The 18278-nt window shown below is 43.1% G+C and overlaps 1 protein-coding gene across 11 annotated transcripts in view; it reads left to right on the top strand.

Moving 5' to 3' along the window:
• SV2B (synaptic vesicle glycoprotein 2B) overlaps window positions 1–18278 on the top strand; it is a 64837-nt gene that overhangs the window by 26740 nt on the left and 19819 nt on the right. For 7 of the 11 annotated variants that reach the window (XM_065688300.1, XM_065688296.1, XM_065688295.1 and 4 more), the window contains 2 exons: window positions 4810–4872; window positions 7211–8098. In XM_065688300.1, the coding sequence (XP_065544372.1) occupies window positions 7582–8098 (517 nt within the window). In that variant the 5' untranslated portion in view covers window positions 4810–4872; window positions 7211–7581. Of the gene's footprint in view, window positions 1–1649; window positions 1669–4809; window positions 4873–7210; window positions 8099–18278 lie in introns of those variants that run through there. The other 4 variants (XM_065688303.1, XM_065688302.1, XM_065688304.1 and 1 more) reach the window with 2 other exon arrangements.

The raw sequence follows: 18278 nt of genomic DNA, 5'->3' as shown, positions 1-18278 counted from the left end.
TATACTGTTGAAAGTCAGTTCTTTGAAGCAGATGATTTCAAGCCAATGACTTTCATATATCTTACTTTTCTTTTCACTCACAGCTACTAATATGGAATCTGTGGCGCAGATAGCTTGCTTAATAAGCTCCATGGAGAGTTTTTGAACCTGTGTTACACATCTATCAAATAATTTCTTAACAATAAAATACAGTCTCAGGAGAAACTTGTTTTTATCCTTAGTTTTCACTTAATGCAGCACTTCCCTCTGAAGCCCTGAAAAAAGACACCTCTTTATCCAGAGTTCAAAGCTAACTCCTTTTAAGGGTAGCCCTGCTTACAGACTTTGGTTTTTAACTCTCTCGTTGTCCAGACCCAGTTAGCTTCCTGTAAGTATCTGCAGCCACAATCGATTGTTGTAGACATTAACACCTAACTTTATGCCTGAAACCCATACATTGACATGCGCACACCTATAATCACTGTGTCTTTGTTTTGGCAAAGTGGCTCCTTTTTGCCTCTAGCTACCATGTCACTGAATAAGGGAATGAGAAAAGTCACATATCCACCCTGGTTTTCCTGGACAAGAGCAGAAAAGAGACTTAAGAAAATACATCCAGGGCTGACATTTCCAACCTAGGATTGTGATTTAGTCCTCCCTTAAGAACGCTTGACTGTGGTTTCTTTTGGATATTAATTGCAAGGACAAATTTTGCTGCCAATCTTGTGAGACTGGAGAGGGAATGGGAGGAACCAGAAGGCATTTTTATCTAGGGCTGTATGTAGTGCTCCCATACTAGACTATAATCATATATAAACTTGCTTCCCAAGGGCTGACCTGTATTTCCAAAATAGAGACCATATCTCCAGCTGCTTAAATCACACTGATTCTTCAGTGGCCAGTGTTCAGATCTGAGAACATCCTCCTGGAAATTGCCCAGGGCCTCATTTCTCATCACCACCATCTGATGAAGATATCTTATGGAAAGGCAAAGTAAGGAAGGTGACTGCTGAAGACCTGCATGAAATGTGACCTATTTTGATACAACCACCACCTTAGATAGCAGTAATTACTTTTATCCTCTCACAGCTATCTTCTTCCTAAAGTGCTTTGGAGTTCCCTGCTCTGAGACTTTCCTCCCTGTCTATTATTCTGTCAGTGAAATAAAGTTGCAAAAAGTGAAGCAAGAATTAGTAAGAACTGGGGCTGAGCTCTAGCAGGGATAGCCCAAGTTGGGGTTATAATCCTTAGATATGGTGAGAACTGCTGTTACTCATAAGCAGTAGGTGTCTTTCCCCCCACAGTTTGTGGATCAATAATATATCATGGCTTTCATCCTTCCCTGCCCATTTCCCCCTTTATTCTGAGCATGATTTGGACCATTAATCCCTGTCCTTGCTCCTTGACTTTCGATTTCACTCGGTTTCCACCTCTCTGCATTAGAAGCCTCCTCATTTCCTTTTTCTGACTTCCCTCACATATATATTCTCTCTTGATCTGGCAGCTTTTCCCCCTTCAGGATCCTTGCCAAGAACCCAACCTTGCCATCTGCCCAGGAAAGTGATGCTACTGCTCAGCTCTCTTCTGGATGTTGTGTGGCTGCAGCAGCAATGTTAATGTTAGCCAAAAAAAATAGAGGATTATCAGAGCCCTGTGGAAGAAAAGCCTCTTTTCTGCCCCACAGCACAGGTACTTTCAGTCATATGTGTATAACTGGCAGGGTTACTTTCCCTATATTCTTTCTCTGTGTTGCACCTGCGATAATGTTCTGTCCATGAGAGTAAAATGGAGAGTTTCCAATGCAATTTTCTTAGTAAGAAAATGCCAGTTTTTAAAAACCTGGAGGTTTTTTAGGGGAAAAAAAAAATCAGTTTCAACAACTGTTTCCAATAAAAAGTGGATTTAGCAGCAGCCACACTGGCATTTCTTAAAGCAAATGTTTGGGTTTTGGTTTGAAACATCTCCCCATGAACCCGCTTTTTTTTTTGTGCCAATGAAAAGGGCAACCTTTTCTAGTATAAGATGAAATATTTTTAATGGATGGCGATCTGAAAGTATTGCTTTTGTGAATTATAGGCTTGCAGACTAATATTTTAGAATTTTTTTATTATTATTATTTGTACTGGTTGGAAAGAGGAAAAGTTTCAGCATTCTCCTAAGGGAAAACCGCACTTGTGTTGCTTAATAAAGGGCAAGAATTCAGTGAAAACCTGACGAAAACCCTGGGCAAAACATTTACTTTTCCTGGGCCTCAGCTGTGAAGGAGGGAGCAAAGGGACCTCTTTTCTCCAGTTTCTGGTTTATTTAGGCTTTTGGGGGTACATGTTGCCATCTATTCAGCTGTAAAGGGTTCGAGTAACTGATCTACAATTCACACCAGAGGAAGGCTGTGCTGTTCCCATTGTGCAGCCTGGAGGGACACAGAAATGCTGAGAAGCCAAGGGACAGACCCAAGGATGCTCAGCCTGCAGCACAGAGCAGTGTCCCAGGCACGGCAACACTTCACCTCCATATGGCAACATGACCATCAGACGCTGCTCCAGTACTCAGTCTGTCTAATAATGTTTGTGTAATTGCTGGCTGGCTGCCTGAAATCCAGGATACTGCTCCCCTGGGAGCTGTGAGTTGTTAAGCATCTCAAAAATCTCGCCCTTCGTGTGTGCAAATGGATCCATTAATTGCATCCTCATTGGGAGGCTGAGATTGGAATTTCACAAAACCTTATCTGCACCATTTCCTTTCTCTGTTCGGAGAGAAAAATTTCCTCTTAGGGATTTTTTTTACAGTCAGCTTTGTGACTGCAGGGTGTCCTTATGGTCACTGTAAGATGTGGGCATCTTCCCATTGGTGCCAGCAGAAAGCAGCTCTGGGGGTGAGGGTTGTTTTGCTACAGCGGTTGTCCTTCAGGCAGAATATTAAACTGCTCTGCCATCTGTTTTACAGGGATTATTCTGGTGAATGCTAAGGATCCTTGAAAGCATTTTTATAGTAGCCCTGTATTGCTTCTTATCCTTAGCATTCGTATAACCTCTCCCTTCAGCTGCTGACTTGGAGAGTTTTCCCTTTCCAAGTATGCAAAAAGAAGGATCCGTATGTCAGCTCCAAGCCTTGGCAGTCTCCCCACTGCATACATATGTGCACCCACACCTCCCTTCAGGCTCTGGCCTGGCTCCCACAAGACAACAACCTTACTCCCTTTACCTTCCCAGAAACTCCATCATGTTCAATATATTTCATAACAAATCACATCTTCATAACTGCCCTGCTCACTGATTTGCCATAAGTTCTGTTCTCTGCTAGAGCTCAGCTCTCTAACAAGACCCAGACTCTCTTCATTTGATGCCAGCTACAAGAAACCCTTCCCTGCTTTCCTTCTAAGCTCTGCTACCCTTCAGCCCACAGTTTATTACCTGGGCATGCCAGGCGCCTCCCTTACATACTCTTTCAGGGGCAAACATGGGTGTTAAGCTGCTCTTAAAAGTCCCTTTTCCTACAGGAGATGCCATTTCTGTTATGAGTATATCCAAGGCTGTAGGTTACTATTTTAAATTGCAGAGCTCAAATGAATTCCTGGCTAAGTATGCAATATCTGAGCTGACTAAAGAGCTTAGGAGTGCAAGAAAAGTGCAAGGTGAATAGTGTGTATTAAGGAGTTGCTGTTAAAGTGTGCAAGATACAGGACTAATTGAAGGAATTACAAGTGAGGAAAGGAACTGTATTCCCAGTACTTCAGGTCTTTGTGTCCGAAGCTCAGTTTAATGGGTTACTTCAGGGAGACCCATAATGAGGCTTTCCTGCCTCTCCCCTCCCTCCCCTGCAGACTTTGCCCTACAGAGCCTAACATTTGTTGTGTGTTTAAACCTCGCTTGCATGTTTCAGAAAGATAACTTGGTTTAAAAGGGTCCAAGGTTGTAATAAAATCATAGAATCATAAAATCATTGAAAAAGGCCTCTAAGATCATCAAGTTCAACCATTAACCAGGCATTTCCAAGCCCACCACTAAACCATGTCACTAAAGGCCTCATCTACACATCTTTTCAATGCTGCCAGCAATGGTGACTCCACCACTTTCCTGGACAGCCTGTTCCAGTGCATGACAACATTTCTGGTGAAGAAATCTTTCAGAATCACAGAATCATAGAACGGTTTGGGTTGGAAAGGACCTTAAGATGATCAAGTACCAACCCTGCTGCTACGGGCAGGGACATCTCACACTGAACCATGTCACCCAGGCTCTGTCCAGCCTGGGCTTGAACACTGCCAGGGATGGAGCATTTACCATCTAAATCTCCCCTGGCACAACTTGAGGCTATTTCCTCTTGTCCTATCGCTTGTTACTTGGGAGAAGAGACTGACACCCACCTCACTACAACAGACTTGACGTGATGTGTATATTTGTCTCATGCTCTCATGCATCACTGTGAAGGGTAATTATAGCAACTCAAGCCTGCAATGTATATGAGAAGTCATGATTTCGTACCTAAATGCTAAATGGGGCTGCTAATATGAGTGAGTGCAGCTCAGCTTGAGCTGAAATATATATATATATATAAATATATAAATATAAATATATATATAAAGAAAAGTCATTAAAGGATCAGGCCTAGAGTGTATCAGCCCGTGCGTATGTGGCAATGAAAGGAAGCAAGCAGTGTGAAGTATCAAAGTAAAGCATTCAAGAGTCCTAAGTTATAGCCTGTCTCTGGGCACTGCCTGCCTGTTTTCCTAGAGTGATCCCAGAAAATATCCATCCTAGAGACTGAATGGGAAACCGGTGAGTACTATTTGCCACAACCTTTTTTCTGAATTATATGTTCTTCCCAACACAGGTGGCTGTCACTGGTCTATGAGAATTGTCAGCTCATGCCTTTATTTCCTATGATGCCTAAGATGTAAGTGATCTCATATGGTAAATAACAATTTCTGTGTACCAAGGACAGTGTGTGGATGCCTTAGTGGGTCTTTTCTAAGTTTGTGATCTTTGGTCCTGTTATTGTGAGAGGTAAAGATTTCAGCTTCCAGCCTCAGCAACTTTTTAATAGGGAATGAAAAGATTCCCAGCACTTAGCCTTCAAGAACATACTTTTACCTTTAGAAAAAGTAGGGGTAGGGCCTGTGGAGGCTCGGAATCTGATCAGTTCTGTTACTGATCATTGGTCTTCTTATTACTTCATTTCCTAAGATGAGTTTTCAATCCACTTGTGTAGCAACCAGAAAGGGACAAACATGGTGAGGTCACCGTGCTTCCTGCTCCGATGTTTGAGGTCGCTTTGAAACATAACCTGCCAACACATGATGTTTAAAAACTTCCAAAGCAAGACCTAATGTTCCTTAGCACATATTGTTCTTTTTTTCTGTTTGTAAGAGAAAGGTTTTTCCCCTTATTTTTCAAAAGAAAATCTATCTCTTTGGAACTACGTTTTTATTGCCTTGGAGAACACGATGTTCATTCGTGACACAAATCTTTGTGTAAACAAGAAAGTTACTTCAAGACTGGGAGGTTCTGAGACTCAAAAGTGCTGCTGGATTTTTTAACCATTAGTGGTCACCCTCCAGCATTGCAACAAAAGCTGTAGAATCTTCTTACATGCTTCTGATGGCTGTCAGATATATTAACTCCCTTGCGCATTAACACTTCCATTGCGGATGCGGAGCTCTCTTTACTGCTGCCTGCACTGGGGTCTCCTGGTCTTTCTAACCTGATCAGAATACCTTTGGGATTTATTTATTTATTTATTCATTGCTTTATTGATTGCTGTTTTTCAGCCCTGGAAGAATGCCCTGCTGCCTTTTTAGCTTCATGCAAAATGCATTGTGTGGTTCAGCATAAAGCAAGGGAAGAGGAAATATATTGAATGCAATGACAAATGGCAGAGAGGTCAGAGGAAAGGAAGATACTCTGGCAGGGTCTGCAGAGGATGTCTTGTAATTACGTGCCATAAATACATAGGTCCTAAACAGAAATGCAGAGGAATGTTTCATGAAGTTTCTTGGAACAGCGTAGGCAAGGCATGGCCATGACTCCATGCCGACAAGTCTGCTCTTTGCTCATCCTGAATGTTTGGTCTGCCAAAAAATCACAGCATTTGCAGAAGGAGTGACGTCCTCCTGAGAGTGCTTCTACTGAATTTCTCCTCCAAAGTCATTTTAGCTGTATGTTACCCATACTGTCTGCCAAATAAGATCACGAAGTGCAGAGGTAGCACTGTTATTTACGGTGTGTGCATTTGCTCACTCTTCTATAGGTCAACTGACTGTGTAGGTAACAATGCCCACATATATACAGACATGTGCCCATCCATGTCATTTCATAGCTCATTCACACTTTATTTATGCAAGTAACTCAAAGCTTAAAGGGAGGTCCACGTCTTGTGCATGCCTACGCTGTGCACGCTGTAGCGTGACTCTACTCAGTTTCCCACGTGAGTCCCCTTGCAAACTCCTTGTCTACAGCTGTGTGCAGCAGCAAATGCAGGAGAGCACTGGAGAGCCAGCTGGCTGAAAACTGCCTGAAAAGTAATGGAAATCAGGTGTCAGAAATGAGAATGTGCTTAGATGTGACTTGGCTTCCCTTGGTTTTCCCTGCAGAGAGCAGTGATTCTATATTAGCTTTGTTTTTTGCTCTCTGTGAAAATCATCCTCCGTTGATGGGTAGATATGGGAAGAACAGAGCTTGGTGTGACTTTCAGTGACTTTATCTTGGCAGACACTGCATGCAAGTTGTGCATCTGTCATACAGACGGAGAGACACTAGGGAAAAAAAGAAGCCATTAAATAAGATTAAGTTTGGGATCTGGATGAAAAAAGAAAACCAAACTCATCTTTTGTGTCATTATGATGTTAGGCAGTTGTACGTCCCTGGATAGATGGATAGAAACCTATTTATCAACCTGAGAGCTCTGTTCCAGCAACCCAGCTCCACAATGTTCTGCTCTCCGTAGAAACCAGGACCACATGTGGGAGGCAGGATTTCTGGGAATGAAGAAATTGGGATGACACATTACTTGACATTCTGCTTTAGGTTTCCACTTAAATTGGTCATTTTTAATGCTCTTTTTCATTTTAAGGCTTTGGGTTTTGATGATGCAGAAACATTCCTCAAACACTCTGTTGCCTTTTCTTTTTTTTGCAATAGAAAAGCGTGTCTTCAAAATGTTGGGTGTTAAACTCAATGCATGTGTGCTCGCCAAGGTTATTGCTGCCTCACTGCTATTGTTTCCTCTTTCTCAGGATATGACCTTCACCACCACAATGAATCAGGGAAAACCTGTCAAATCCTCCTAGCTCCCAGGCTGTGCAATTTGCTGTTCCTTGCTGTTCACCAGACAGCAGCTCTTCCCACCCAAAGCACAGAAGAAGCCAGCAAGTTACAAATGACAGCTGAAAAGTGAAGCATTATCAAAAGCTGTGTGAGACTCTGTCAAAGAGAAACTTTATATAGTAATTCTCCTTCTGAGCCTGGGAAACTGTGTATCCCATCAGTTCCAAAGAACAGAGAGAAGATATGTTCAAGTAAGCAATACCCAAAATTGCTCAAAGTAATATATATATTAGAGTATCTACACACAGTGATCTACAGCAATTAGAAATTTCCATTCAGAATGGATGATGGATATCGAAACACAAACCTCTATCAAGGGGGCAGAGATGCAAACCAAGTCTCAGATGACTACAGGTACCAGGATGGTAACTATGAAGGGTATTCACCCAATGACGGCTACTACCGTGGTGGGGATGAGCCTGCTCATGAAGAAGATGCCCAGAGTGATGTTACTGAAGGCCATGACGAAGATGATGAGGTCTATGAGGGAGAGTACCAAGGGATTCCACACCCAGATGACATTAAAGAGAAGCAGAAGAAGCGAGCTCCTGCCATGGCTGATGAATACAGAGACCGTGCTGACCTCATGGCAGAGAGGATGGAGGACGAGGAGCAACTTGCGCACCAGTATGAGAACATCATTGAGGAGTGTGGCCATGGACGCTTCCAGTGGACTCTTTTCTTTGTTTTAGGGTTGGCACTGATGGCAGATGGGGTGGAGGTGTTTGTGGTTGGATTTGTTCTTCCCAGTGCTGAGAAGGATATGTGCTTATCCAGTTCCAACAAAGGGATGCTAGGTAAGTGCCACATGCAAACAGCTCTTCTATGCAGTTAACAGTAGCTAGAATATCTTGTAGTGAACAGCTGATTTCAGGATCTTCTCGTGTCTCTTGTATTGCATTTCATACATAGTCATGGCTGGGTGGATCTGACTCAAGGGGGATTTGCATGGTCCTGAGAAGGCAGCTACTCAAAAGCAGCAGAATTGCACCACATCAAAGCCCACCTTATGAATGTGCTGTGACCCCAGTACTGAACAAGGCAGCTCACAGTCAGCAGGTCCACAAAGCAAAACCCACACAGGTGCTCAGGGACAAATCAGTGAAAGGTTAAAGGTGGCTTTTCCTACCCGAGGATGTTGTGACTTGATTTCAATGCTTTTAGAAACAACATTGTAATGAGAAGTCCACAAAGCAGTACCATCCGAGCATGACAGTTATAAAAGACATATGTCTGTTCACTCCAGATCAAACGCTGTGGCTCCTGATGCTGTCCTGCTCTCCAGAGTTTTCCACTTTGCTCGGGTTTCCCTTTTCTTTATCCCAAAGTCCCAAATGACTGATCTGTGCAGTCTGTTCCTTCTGCACGCTAACTGCTCAGTCAGAGCAGTTTGCTAGTGAGTACTGGATCAGAAGTAGTCAGTGGAGGTTTGTCTTAGGTCTGTGGAAGGCAATTAATGTGCTGAAGCTACTGGCAACACCATTTTTACATCACCGTTAACATCTCCCTGTGGTGAAAATACAAAGGCTTAGTTATTGGGAGTGAAACTGAACGGAAAGGTTTGGGTGAACAAGATTTTCCCTTGCACACTGTAAGCCAAAGACAGCAAAGCCTCCCAAATCTCCAAGAATCAGGAAAGGATCCAGCATGGCCTATAGTGAGAGACAGCTGTGCAATAGTACAGTACATCTGGAAGGAAAACAAAGTAGCTCTCAGAAAAACCTCTTAAAGAAAGCGAGGGTATGTCTTGATGGACATGTACTGGGGTTGTGGGGAGATCCTCAGGGTCTGTAGTTCATACAGTCTGGCCTAGAAGCCCTGTCTGAAATAAGGTAAATGCAGATTTTGGATTAGGCTCTAGCCCTTGATTCAATTGTATTTGCAATGTTTTCATACGACAAAGGCAATGGATAATTATCCATATATAAACCTCTCACCTTGGTGTACTGAGGTCCTACACACTTTGCTTTTTCTCCTTTTTCCTTTCACTGGAGGTTCAGGATGTTGTTTTCTATAGTTAGCAAGGTTTGGACTGAATTCTGCGCCTTAAAGATTTTACTAACTGCTTTTGGTTCAGAAACCACTTTAAAAACCTAGCTCAAAATATCTCAGGTCAGATACCTAAAAGCAAACTGTTCGCAGTTGAATCCTGGTTTCAAAGGGACTTCCTAATTTACCGGCTCCCTGTGGGACACTGGGCTGGGCGCCTTTTCAGTGATGAGACCTTCTCTGGAAAGCAGGTCATTTATTTTGGTGCCTGTATGAAAGCTGAGATCTTCTGAAACCCTGACCCCATAAATACCTGTCTCTGTAGAGCTCAAGCTCTCGCAGGCACCAGAGTCAGAAAACTTCGAATGTCACAAGAAAATCTCTCTTTGAAGTATTTCTGGCCCAGCCACAGGTAAAAATGAACAAGAAATCTCCCCAGTGAGCTCGTTCTGCTTTTCCCAGCTTAATATTTCCAAGGCAGAAAGTTCAGGGTGTTCTGATAAGCTCTGTAGGAGAAAGGAGGCATTTGGGTTCATATCCAGTCCTAGCTCCAGCCTCCCGCACATCAACCAAGCTAATCTGGAACTGCTAATCAGAGGAAGAACTCTCTTTTCACTGCCTTTCCTGCCCACTTTTAAAGACAGTTTTGAGAACCTGGTTTTGCAGGACAATTTCTTCTGTCCTTAGGTTGTTGTTAGGGGGATCTGCTGCCAAAGCTGCTGTTTGTGCTATTTTGAGGATTAAGTATGAGGAAAAAGAAGAATTTTCCTAAGCCCAATAAAAGTTGATTCATCTTAGTTTGAGGCAGAGTGGAAAGTGGGTATCTATGATAGTACTCAGTTGTTATTGATTGGCATTGAACATGAGGCAGGTCGCTGATTCAGACTGGTTCATTTGTTAAACATGCTTTCTTGTCTGCTGGATATTTCTCTGCTCTAGGTTTCCTCTTGGATCTGAGGTTTGTGAGATGTGAAAATGAATTAAGCATGGCTTAGAAAGCCTTAGATTGCAGAGTGGTGCAGGGGTATGAGTAAAGAATCCCCAAGGGCATGAGGAGGATGCAGTGGGTATGGGGCTGCCAAAGGGTGCAGTAGGGAAGAGTGCAAGCCACTGGGTCTGAAAAGGACAAGGAGAGCTTTCTGCCAAACTAAGGGCAGCAGCAGGGAGTGGAGGGTGTTGGAGGTTTGGCAAGCAGCAGGGCAGTGCAGGGACACAAGGTTTGGTTACAGACCTGCCTCCAGCACAGCCTGGTGTGCCGAGAGCTGCGCCTGCAAGAGGGTTTCGTTCCTTTTCTGAGCAGCTGTGGGTGCACAGCGTGATAAGGACAGTCGGATATCAGCCTCTGAAGGGAAAGGCTGGGAAGGTGCTATTGACGGAGACAAGAACATAATCTTCCTCAAAACCTTTCCTAGATTAGCTTCAGCACCCATCCACATACAACTAGAAAAAGGTATCTCCTAACAAAGCTCTGAGCCTCCAACACATGCTCATTTCCCTCTCTGTTTCCATTCCCTCAACACTCTATGTGTTGTGCTATTGCAAATTTATCTTGCCAATGCTCAGGGTTCAGTGACTGGTTGACTTGGTGGCAACCAGAGCTCTTCACCTCAATTTCTGCCTAATGTGCACTGATGCTCTTGGGAAAGTGTGTCTGCACATAGTGAATGGAGGGACTGATCAGAGAAGGCACAGATTTCCCTCAAATCATCATGAGTTTTTAAGGAATCAGGGTTGTTACCCACACGTGATTACTGCTCCTTTCTTTGCCCCTATGTACCAATAAATATGTACAGACAAACTCACCTTTATTCCCAAGTGACTGCTCACCAGGTGGAGTTCAAGTTGTTTCCAGTTGCTGAGATCTGAACACACAAGAAGGTCTCAGCCTTAATAAGAGAGGCCAGGAGGGAAAAAAATGGGAAGTAAGTCAGATAAGTAATCAACCACTTGCTGGAACAAGAAGGAACAAATAAGAGAGCTAAAGTAGATGCCCCCTAAAGACCAATCTAGTAAAATTCAGCGTCTGCTAAGAGGACACTTTGCATTAAATACTCTGTATATTGCCTATTTTCCCTCCCTCAGAAAGCAAGAATGGAAAAATATCAAGCAAATTATGGCCAAATTATGCAAAAAATTACAAATAAACAGATGCCCACAGTGTTTCATGAAATGTGTGAAATGGATATGACACATCTTAGAAAACGTTTACATGTTGTTCTGAAAATAAACATCTCACCATCAGATGCAAATTAACAGCTATCTCAGCCCTAAATATCTCTAGCGGGACAAAACACGTAATTGGAGGTTTTCTGTTACATGAAATGCTATTCTGAAGATGATTAAGGGGTATTAAAAAAAAAAGAGAAAAATAAACAATAACTGTATAGATTTTAACACTTTATTTTCATTAATTTTTACCACTAGTTAAGAATAATTTTGGGTAACTCGTAACAACACTATTTGTCCATATTCATTGGCTATATCAGCTTTGCTGAGCCTTTACCAAGAGTGGTCATGCTACTAATAATAAATGTCTGAAATTTACTGGAAGAGGATATTCCTTTTCAGTATAATACATCCTGCCATAAGCAGAGGGGTTTTTATCAGCTAAGGGTAATCATATGAAAAGTCATATAATTTGTAATTATTTACTTGCTGAAAGGCACACAGTATCATTATTCGGAGAAATAGCATATAAATGTATATCTTCAACTGCTTTTAATCACCTCTCAGGACTAACCATTCTATGACTAAATATGTTTACAAGCGTAGAGCATTAAGTACACAGCAAGTATAAAAGATGGTGCCACAGTGATGTTTTAAACTTCTTCACATCCTGCATATAAAGAACTCAAGGCACAGATAAAGAATCAGCCTTTCCCAGATCCCCAGTTGCGTTATCATCATTTCACAGTTCAATAAACTGAGATAAGAACATTTTTAAGGGCTTTGCCCATAACTGCAAAACAGCCACACCAATGCCGGGAATAAAATGGAGTTTTCAGGCACAGAGCTCCCTTTTCCTTCTTATGATTTCATAATAATATTTTAAGGAGAATATCATCTTACAGACTCTTAACCTCACAATGTTAGATAAAAGTACAGGGAAAAGATCCTATTAGTGATTATGCAGTTAGGTAGCAATTCAAGCTTGGCTGTGTGAGTCGGGTTAAACAGGATGTGTAACTATATCCCTGCTTTTAGTCATGTGAAGAGGAAGTTTTATTATCAGCTGAGATAAATTCCAGCCTTTGCTTCTCATTGACCCGAATTCACCTGATATTACAGTAAATCCTAATCCCCTTTGCAAAGCTTCATGGATTTTCTCCACTTCTTGATTTTTTTCTTTCCTGGATAAGCACAAATGAGCCCAGCTGTGGCTCCCTTGCTCTGCCATGGCTTGTATTGCACCTTCATAGCCACAGATAACCACCACAGCAACCAGCTAAACCCTGCTGAGATCTGCATCCCAAACACTGGGCATGAATTCCTGGTGCAAATTTGCTCTTGGGCAGAAAAACTCCCAAAGAGCATCGTCACCCTGAATAGTAGGGACATCTTAGGGAAAAAAAGGTGGTTGTGATTTGGGATCACCTTCTGCAGGTCTGATATGGGGATGGCTGCATCTCCATTTATATACACTGCAGGAATTTCATCTGACGGGAGCCAGCACAAACAGGTTTTCATTTAACAGCAAAGGGTTTGTTTGGCTTCCTCTGTTGAAAACTTCGCTTTAGCAGAGGGGTTGGGTGGGGGGAACCAGATGGTCCCATGAGTATTGTAGTGATGGACAAGTCCCGTGGGGGGACTGTGAAGCCGGCTGAATGTAAACAGCCACCCACAGCCTGCTGGCAATGCCGGCTGAAGCGTTGGGCGCGCGTTGCCTCGCCAGTGCTGCGTCAAAGCGCGCATGGATTCACGCATCCACCTTTGGCTTCCGTGTGCAGAATAGCCTTGATCTCAGCAGCCGGATTCACCCGGCATCCACCCCCAGAGCTCTGAAAATGGAAAGCTGCCTTTCACATGGGTGATCCATTTCTCCATGGCAGAGTCATCAGCTGTAGATAAAGTCTTTCTGCTTGTGCTTAATCAAGAAGGCAAGAGCAATGAGACAGCCCTTTCATTCGATTTCCATTTACAAGGTCATGGGGAAAGCACTAATAAGCCTACAAGGAAAAGCAGATTAGGAATTTCACAAAGAAAGGGTAAAAAATGATATTCAGCCCTGAGGTCATTTGCTACTGATACTGTGCCCTGTTCTGGGACACTCCAGCCATTGCTAGAGCACAAGACAGTCGCGTGTATCACTGGTTTATTCCTCTCCTTATATTACTTATGGACAATCAGAACCTGTTCCTTCCCTTATCCCTCTCCCAAACTGCCCAGACCTGACCCTCTAAATTTTGTCTGTGTCCATAAAGTGCACCCATGTATAACAGATTCTTCACCAGTAAGAGTGTTTGGGGTTTTCTTCTTATTACAGTTCGAACTGCAAGATATATAAGGTCCTAATCCTTCTCTGTTGTCCAAATGCTTTCCCTCTTTAAAAACCTTCTGATTTTTACCATAGGGCTGTACTGATAGTAGCTTGGGCTTTGAAAGCAGGTGAGGGCTTCCACATTCCTGTGGTTACTGGCTCCATGCAGACCTGTTAGCAAAGGCAAGAAAACCTTGCTCCTGGACCCAGGCAGCCTCCTCGCTTTCCTGACAGCCCCAGGGACTGCAGGATTAATTCTTCCCATTGAGCTGGGTTCTTTTCTGCTCATTTTCCATTTATTTTACAAGTCTTTGTCCTGACATGGAAGGGATTATTTTCAGTTGTGCCTTATATTTAAGAACTTTAATCCCATTAACTGTCAATGAAAGAAATTCATGCTTGTGGTGGAGATTTAGGTAAATCTTGAATGTTTTGATTTCTTTCCTCATAAGTATACATTTAATCATATTGAAATAGTAAAATGCTAGTGTATTTTACTATTGTGCAGCACACACATAGCTGTATACTGCATCTGCCTTTCGTTTTTCCTATAACTTCAGCTTTTAAGTCCACAATTCCAGTCTAACATGGAGTGCACAGCTTCCATTAAGGCTAATAGATTTCTCAGTGTGAAAATCCTGTATGTGTTACCGCTTTTCGAATGGGAAGAAGCCCAATCACATATTTTCCTTATAGCTTCAGCATTGTATGAGTCATAACCTGAAATTTATTCTTAGAATTCCTGCTCTTTCGTTTTCTACTGATTTTATGGAAAGCTATTGCAGACTTTCCCACGGGTATACGTTATACTCCATTACCTGTGGCATTACCCTGCAAATAATGGCTTATTCAGAGTTGTCTTTAACATTTCACCTAAGCATTGTATGTGTTAATTTGAAAGCTGAGCCCTCATAGCACAGCCTAGGTCTGCATGGTGTGAAGCTGAGTTTCTGGTACAGACTGTTGTGGTATTGTTCTATAGAATATTTGGTGGACAAAAGTAACACAGCAAAAGAATACCATTTAGTAACCACTTTTCTTGGCCTAATTCTCCTTAAAATAGAGTTTCTTTGATATGATCTGGACCTCTTTCAGAGGTAACAACCATCACTGTGCTCTCCAGAAGACTGTGTCTCCTGCATGGAGGCTGAGTAACTATTCCAATTCTTCCCTGGGTCCCTGCCACAGCGTTAATCCAGGACGCCTCAATCTGCAAAGCCTGACATTGTTCTGCACCTTGGGTCCCAAGATCCACCAGATGACAGTGTTTTATAGCAGCTGCCCCAACAGTTTTAATGATACTGGCCAGGACATGCAGTCTTCCCAGAAGAGACCTCTCCATTATAATAAAGCATCCTGATGATTTTGTTTCAACCCTGCAGAACACATTTTGTTGCCAGGATCTTTCCCCTCATAAACTGGCCAAGCAGACAGCCTCTGGTCATCCCTGAGGCTTCTCTTACAACGGATTTTCATAGTTTTAAATTTCTAAGGGACAATGCATCCATCCATTAATTTATCACATACAACAGCCAACTAAAGCCACATCTTCTGAGTTCATAACATTAACAGCTCTGCTGTGATTTATGTTTCTCACTGTTTCATAGAATCACAGAACGGTTTGGTTTGGAAAGGACCTCAAGATCATCTAATTCCAACCCCCCCGCCATGGGCAGGGACATCTCACCCTGAACCATGTCACCCAGGCTCTGTCCAACCTGGCCTTGAACACTGCCAGGGATGGAGCATTTACCACTTTGTGGATGCTGTCTTACAGAGATGTAATCTCTCTTCCATCACAAGTTTGGGCTCCTCGGTGAGAATCTGCAAGGGTTTGCTCACAAAAGCAGCTCCACTTCACTCCTTGATGCCCTGTTTCAAGCACTGCCACATTCCATGTGGGTTGGGCTGTGCTGTGAGCCATTGTGCTGGCAGTGCTCACTGTTGGATGGGTGGCTGTGATGCACCAGTGAGTACAGGGTGCATCATCACTTCCGTCTGCTGGCTGCAATCAGAGCTGCTCCATTAAATGTAGCTCAGGAGCCAGAGTAAAAGCATTAAGCCTCACAGCACTGCATTAAAAGTCATCCTTCAAAACCATTTTGGACTAACGTAGTTTTTTATCTGTATTGCTTATAATTTGTACTTCACCAACAAACTGGAGGCCAAAGTTGATAGAGAAAGCGATCGCACATTCTCAGTATGTATTTTCATTCTACTGTATGTATCTTCTCTGACTGCTGCAGATCAGCATGTGAAACCTTTACACACTTACATATCATCTCACCAGGACAGCTCAGGTCAGGAGGGAAGGGCAGGGGATGTGGGTATTGATTGCACAGAGCCCCATGCTTACGGTGGAGGTACAATTGCACTGATAAAATCCTGTGCTGTGGTTCTGGTACAAAGGCTGTTAAGAGGCGAGAACATTTATTTTGCCTTTGACACAAAATCCTGTTGTCCATTTGACATTGTGTGGATAGGAAAAAAAGTAGCATTGTTCATAGAGAGGTGACCTCACCACCCTGCTGTGGAACAGGAGGGATTTCAGAAGTCCAAACTTTTCCACTTCTGATTGGTGTGAGACAAAGCATCCTTCAAATGCTCAGTGGATCTCTGCTGTATACTTTTTATTTAGTAATGCATTTCCAGTCAAAAGAATGACAGGACTGGCTGCCAAAAAACCCTTTGCATTAGTCCTTGGCTAGCTTTGCTGCATGCCACAGAACAGTCTTCAGCCATCCGAACGATTGACTTGTTTAAACATCAATGAATTGCAAAAAAATTCATTGTCACCTTCTTTTCCAAGAGATGTGCTTGGCAGAACAGGTTGTGAGGAAGATGTTAGCTCTCAAGAGAAGTCAACACTTGGTTCAAGGTGAGGAGCAAGCCTCCAAAGGGTTGTCCTTCAACCATGCCTGAAAAATGTTGCTTTTAGCTGCACTTCTTCAGTCAGGCACTGTATTTACTTGCTCAGCATCCGTTGCCTTTACTAGGGGTCAGGGAAACAGGGACCACTGCTGCTTTTCTTGAGTTACGGTATTTCCTTCAGCCTCTGCTCAGCTGGGTTTTGAAACTGACATGCCCCCAGTCTCCAAACATCTCCAAGACTAATTTTTTCCTTCAAGAATTCCCTGCACTGCAAATTCTGCTTTCCAGCAAGCAGGTATTCCTCCATCCTGACATAGTTCAGCTCCTCTGGATCATATCCAGTCATGATCCGATCCCATCAGGATATACACAGCAGGACTGTGTAGCATATAGGCATAGACTATCATCCTGCTCATCCTGCCTGCGGTGTCCAAAATGATACAGGAGGCTGGGAGCAGCCTCTTGCACCTCTCTGCTCCTCAGGAAACCACCTTCTTCTGAAGGCAGCGACGGTGACGCTGATCCTACTCTGTGGACCACTAGCTTTCAGGAGACAGCTCTGAGAGATACACAGCTTAGTAGCCAAGGAGCTGCTGATGCATTAACAATGTTCTTGGGTGTGCTGCCCCAAACTTTTCTTGTCAGCAGCTGTCAGAGCCATTGGAGCATGCAGTAAAGTCTCCCACTCACTAAGGGTTTTGGTCCTGCCATGCTAAGGCAGAGGCAGCCACAGCCATACACAGCAAGCAGACAAAGCATGAAAGGCTTTGTCTTTTGCACCAGGACTTCAGCAGCATTAATCCACCCATTGACAGTCTGACTTCTTGTGGTCTTGCCTCATCTGGGCTTTTCAGAGGAGCCTTGGAGACATATGATCCTGCCTGATCCCTTCCATCCTTACTTCTTTCCTGGCGCAAAGGAATGAACAGAGATTTGTTCACAGATGATGCTAAAACAAAACTCTGAAGCCCAGAGGCCAATACAGCCATCAAAGCCCTGGTCCATAGCGAGCCAGCTGCTGCACTGATCAATTCCCAGATGATGTTCCTTAACAGCAGTATAAATCATTTCATTCTAGTTGATCAGTATTTTCATCCCTCTGGCACCAATTGCTATCAGATTTTAAATGCTTAGTACCTGATCCTCCTGTTCTTGCTAGCAAAAGGACCATAACCTGTGACTCTTCCTAGGACTACTGCTCACTGAAGTCTCTATATCTGGAAAGCAGATAAAATAAATGGGGGAAAAAAAGTATTCCTGGACCTTTGAGCTTTTATTAATTGGTCCTAGTTACACTGGTGCCCTCATAAAGGAAAAGGCATAATGACAGGTAACCCTTCTGGTGGCAATGTCAGTAGAAGAGACAAGGACAACTGCTGTGTTTTCTAGGCCAGAATCATAAGCACATAGTGAGCTGGGTACAGGGAGCCTATTCTTTTCTATTCAGCCTGGCACTAAATGTAGCCTCTGAAATGATCTTTTGAGGACCTCATAGTAGAAGATCTAATGAAGTCAAGTTAAAGAGAACAATTCGTTTTCTTAACAATGTCAGAGCAATAACTCTACAGAGCAAACTGTCAAGACAAGCAATAGATTCTCCCTTCTCCTGAAATTCTCAGATCGAGACTGCACTCTCATCC

Source organism: Lathamus discolor, chromosome 8 (assembly GCF_037157495.1).
Source record: "Lathamus discolor isolate bLatDis1 chromosome 8, bLatDis1.hap1, whole genome shotgun sequence".
NCBI classification, from domain to species: domain Eukaryota; kingdom Metazoa; phylum Chordata; class Aves; order Psittaciformes; family Psittacidae; genus Lathamus; species Lathamus discolor.
This window is presented reverse-complemented; position numbering and strand designations above follow the sequence as displayed.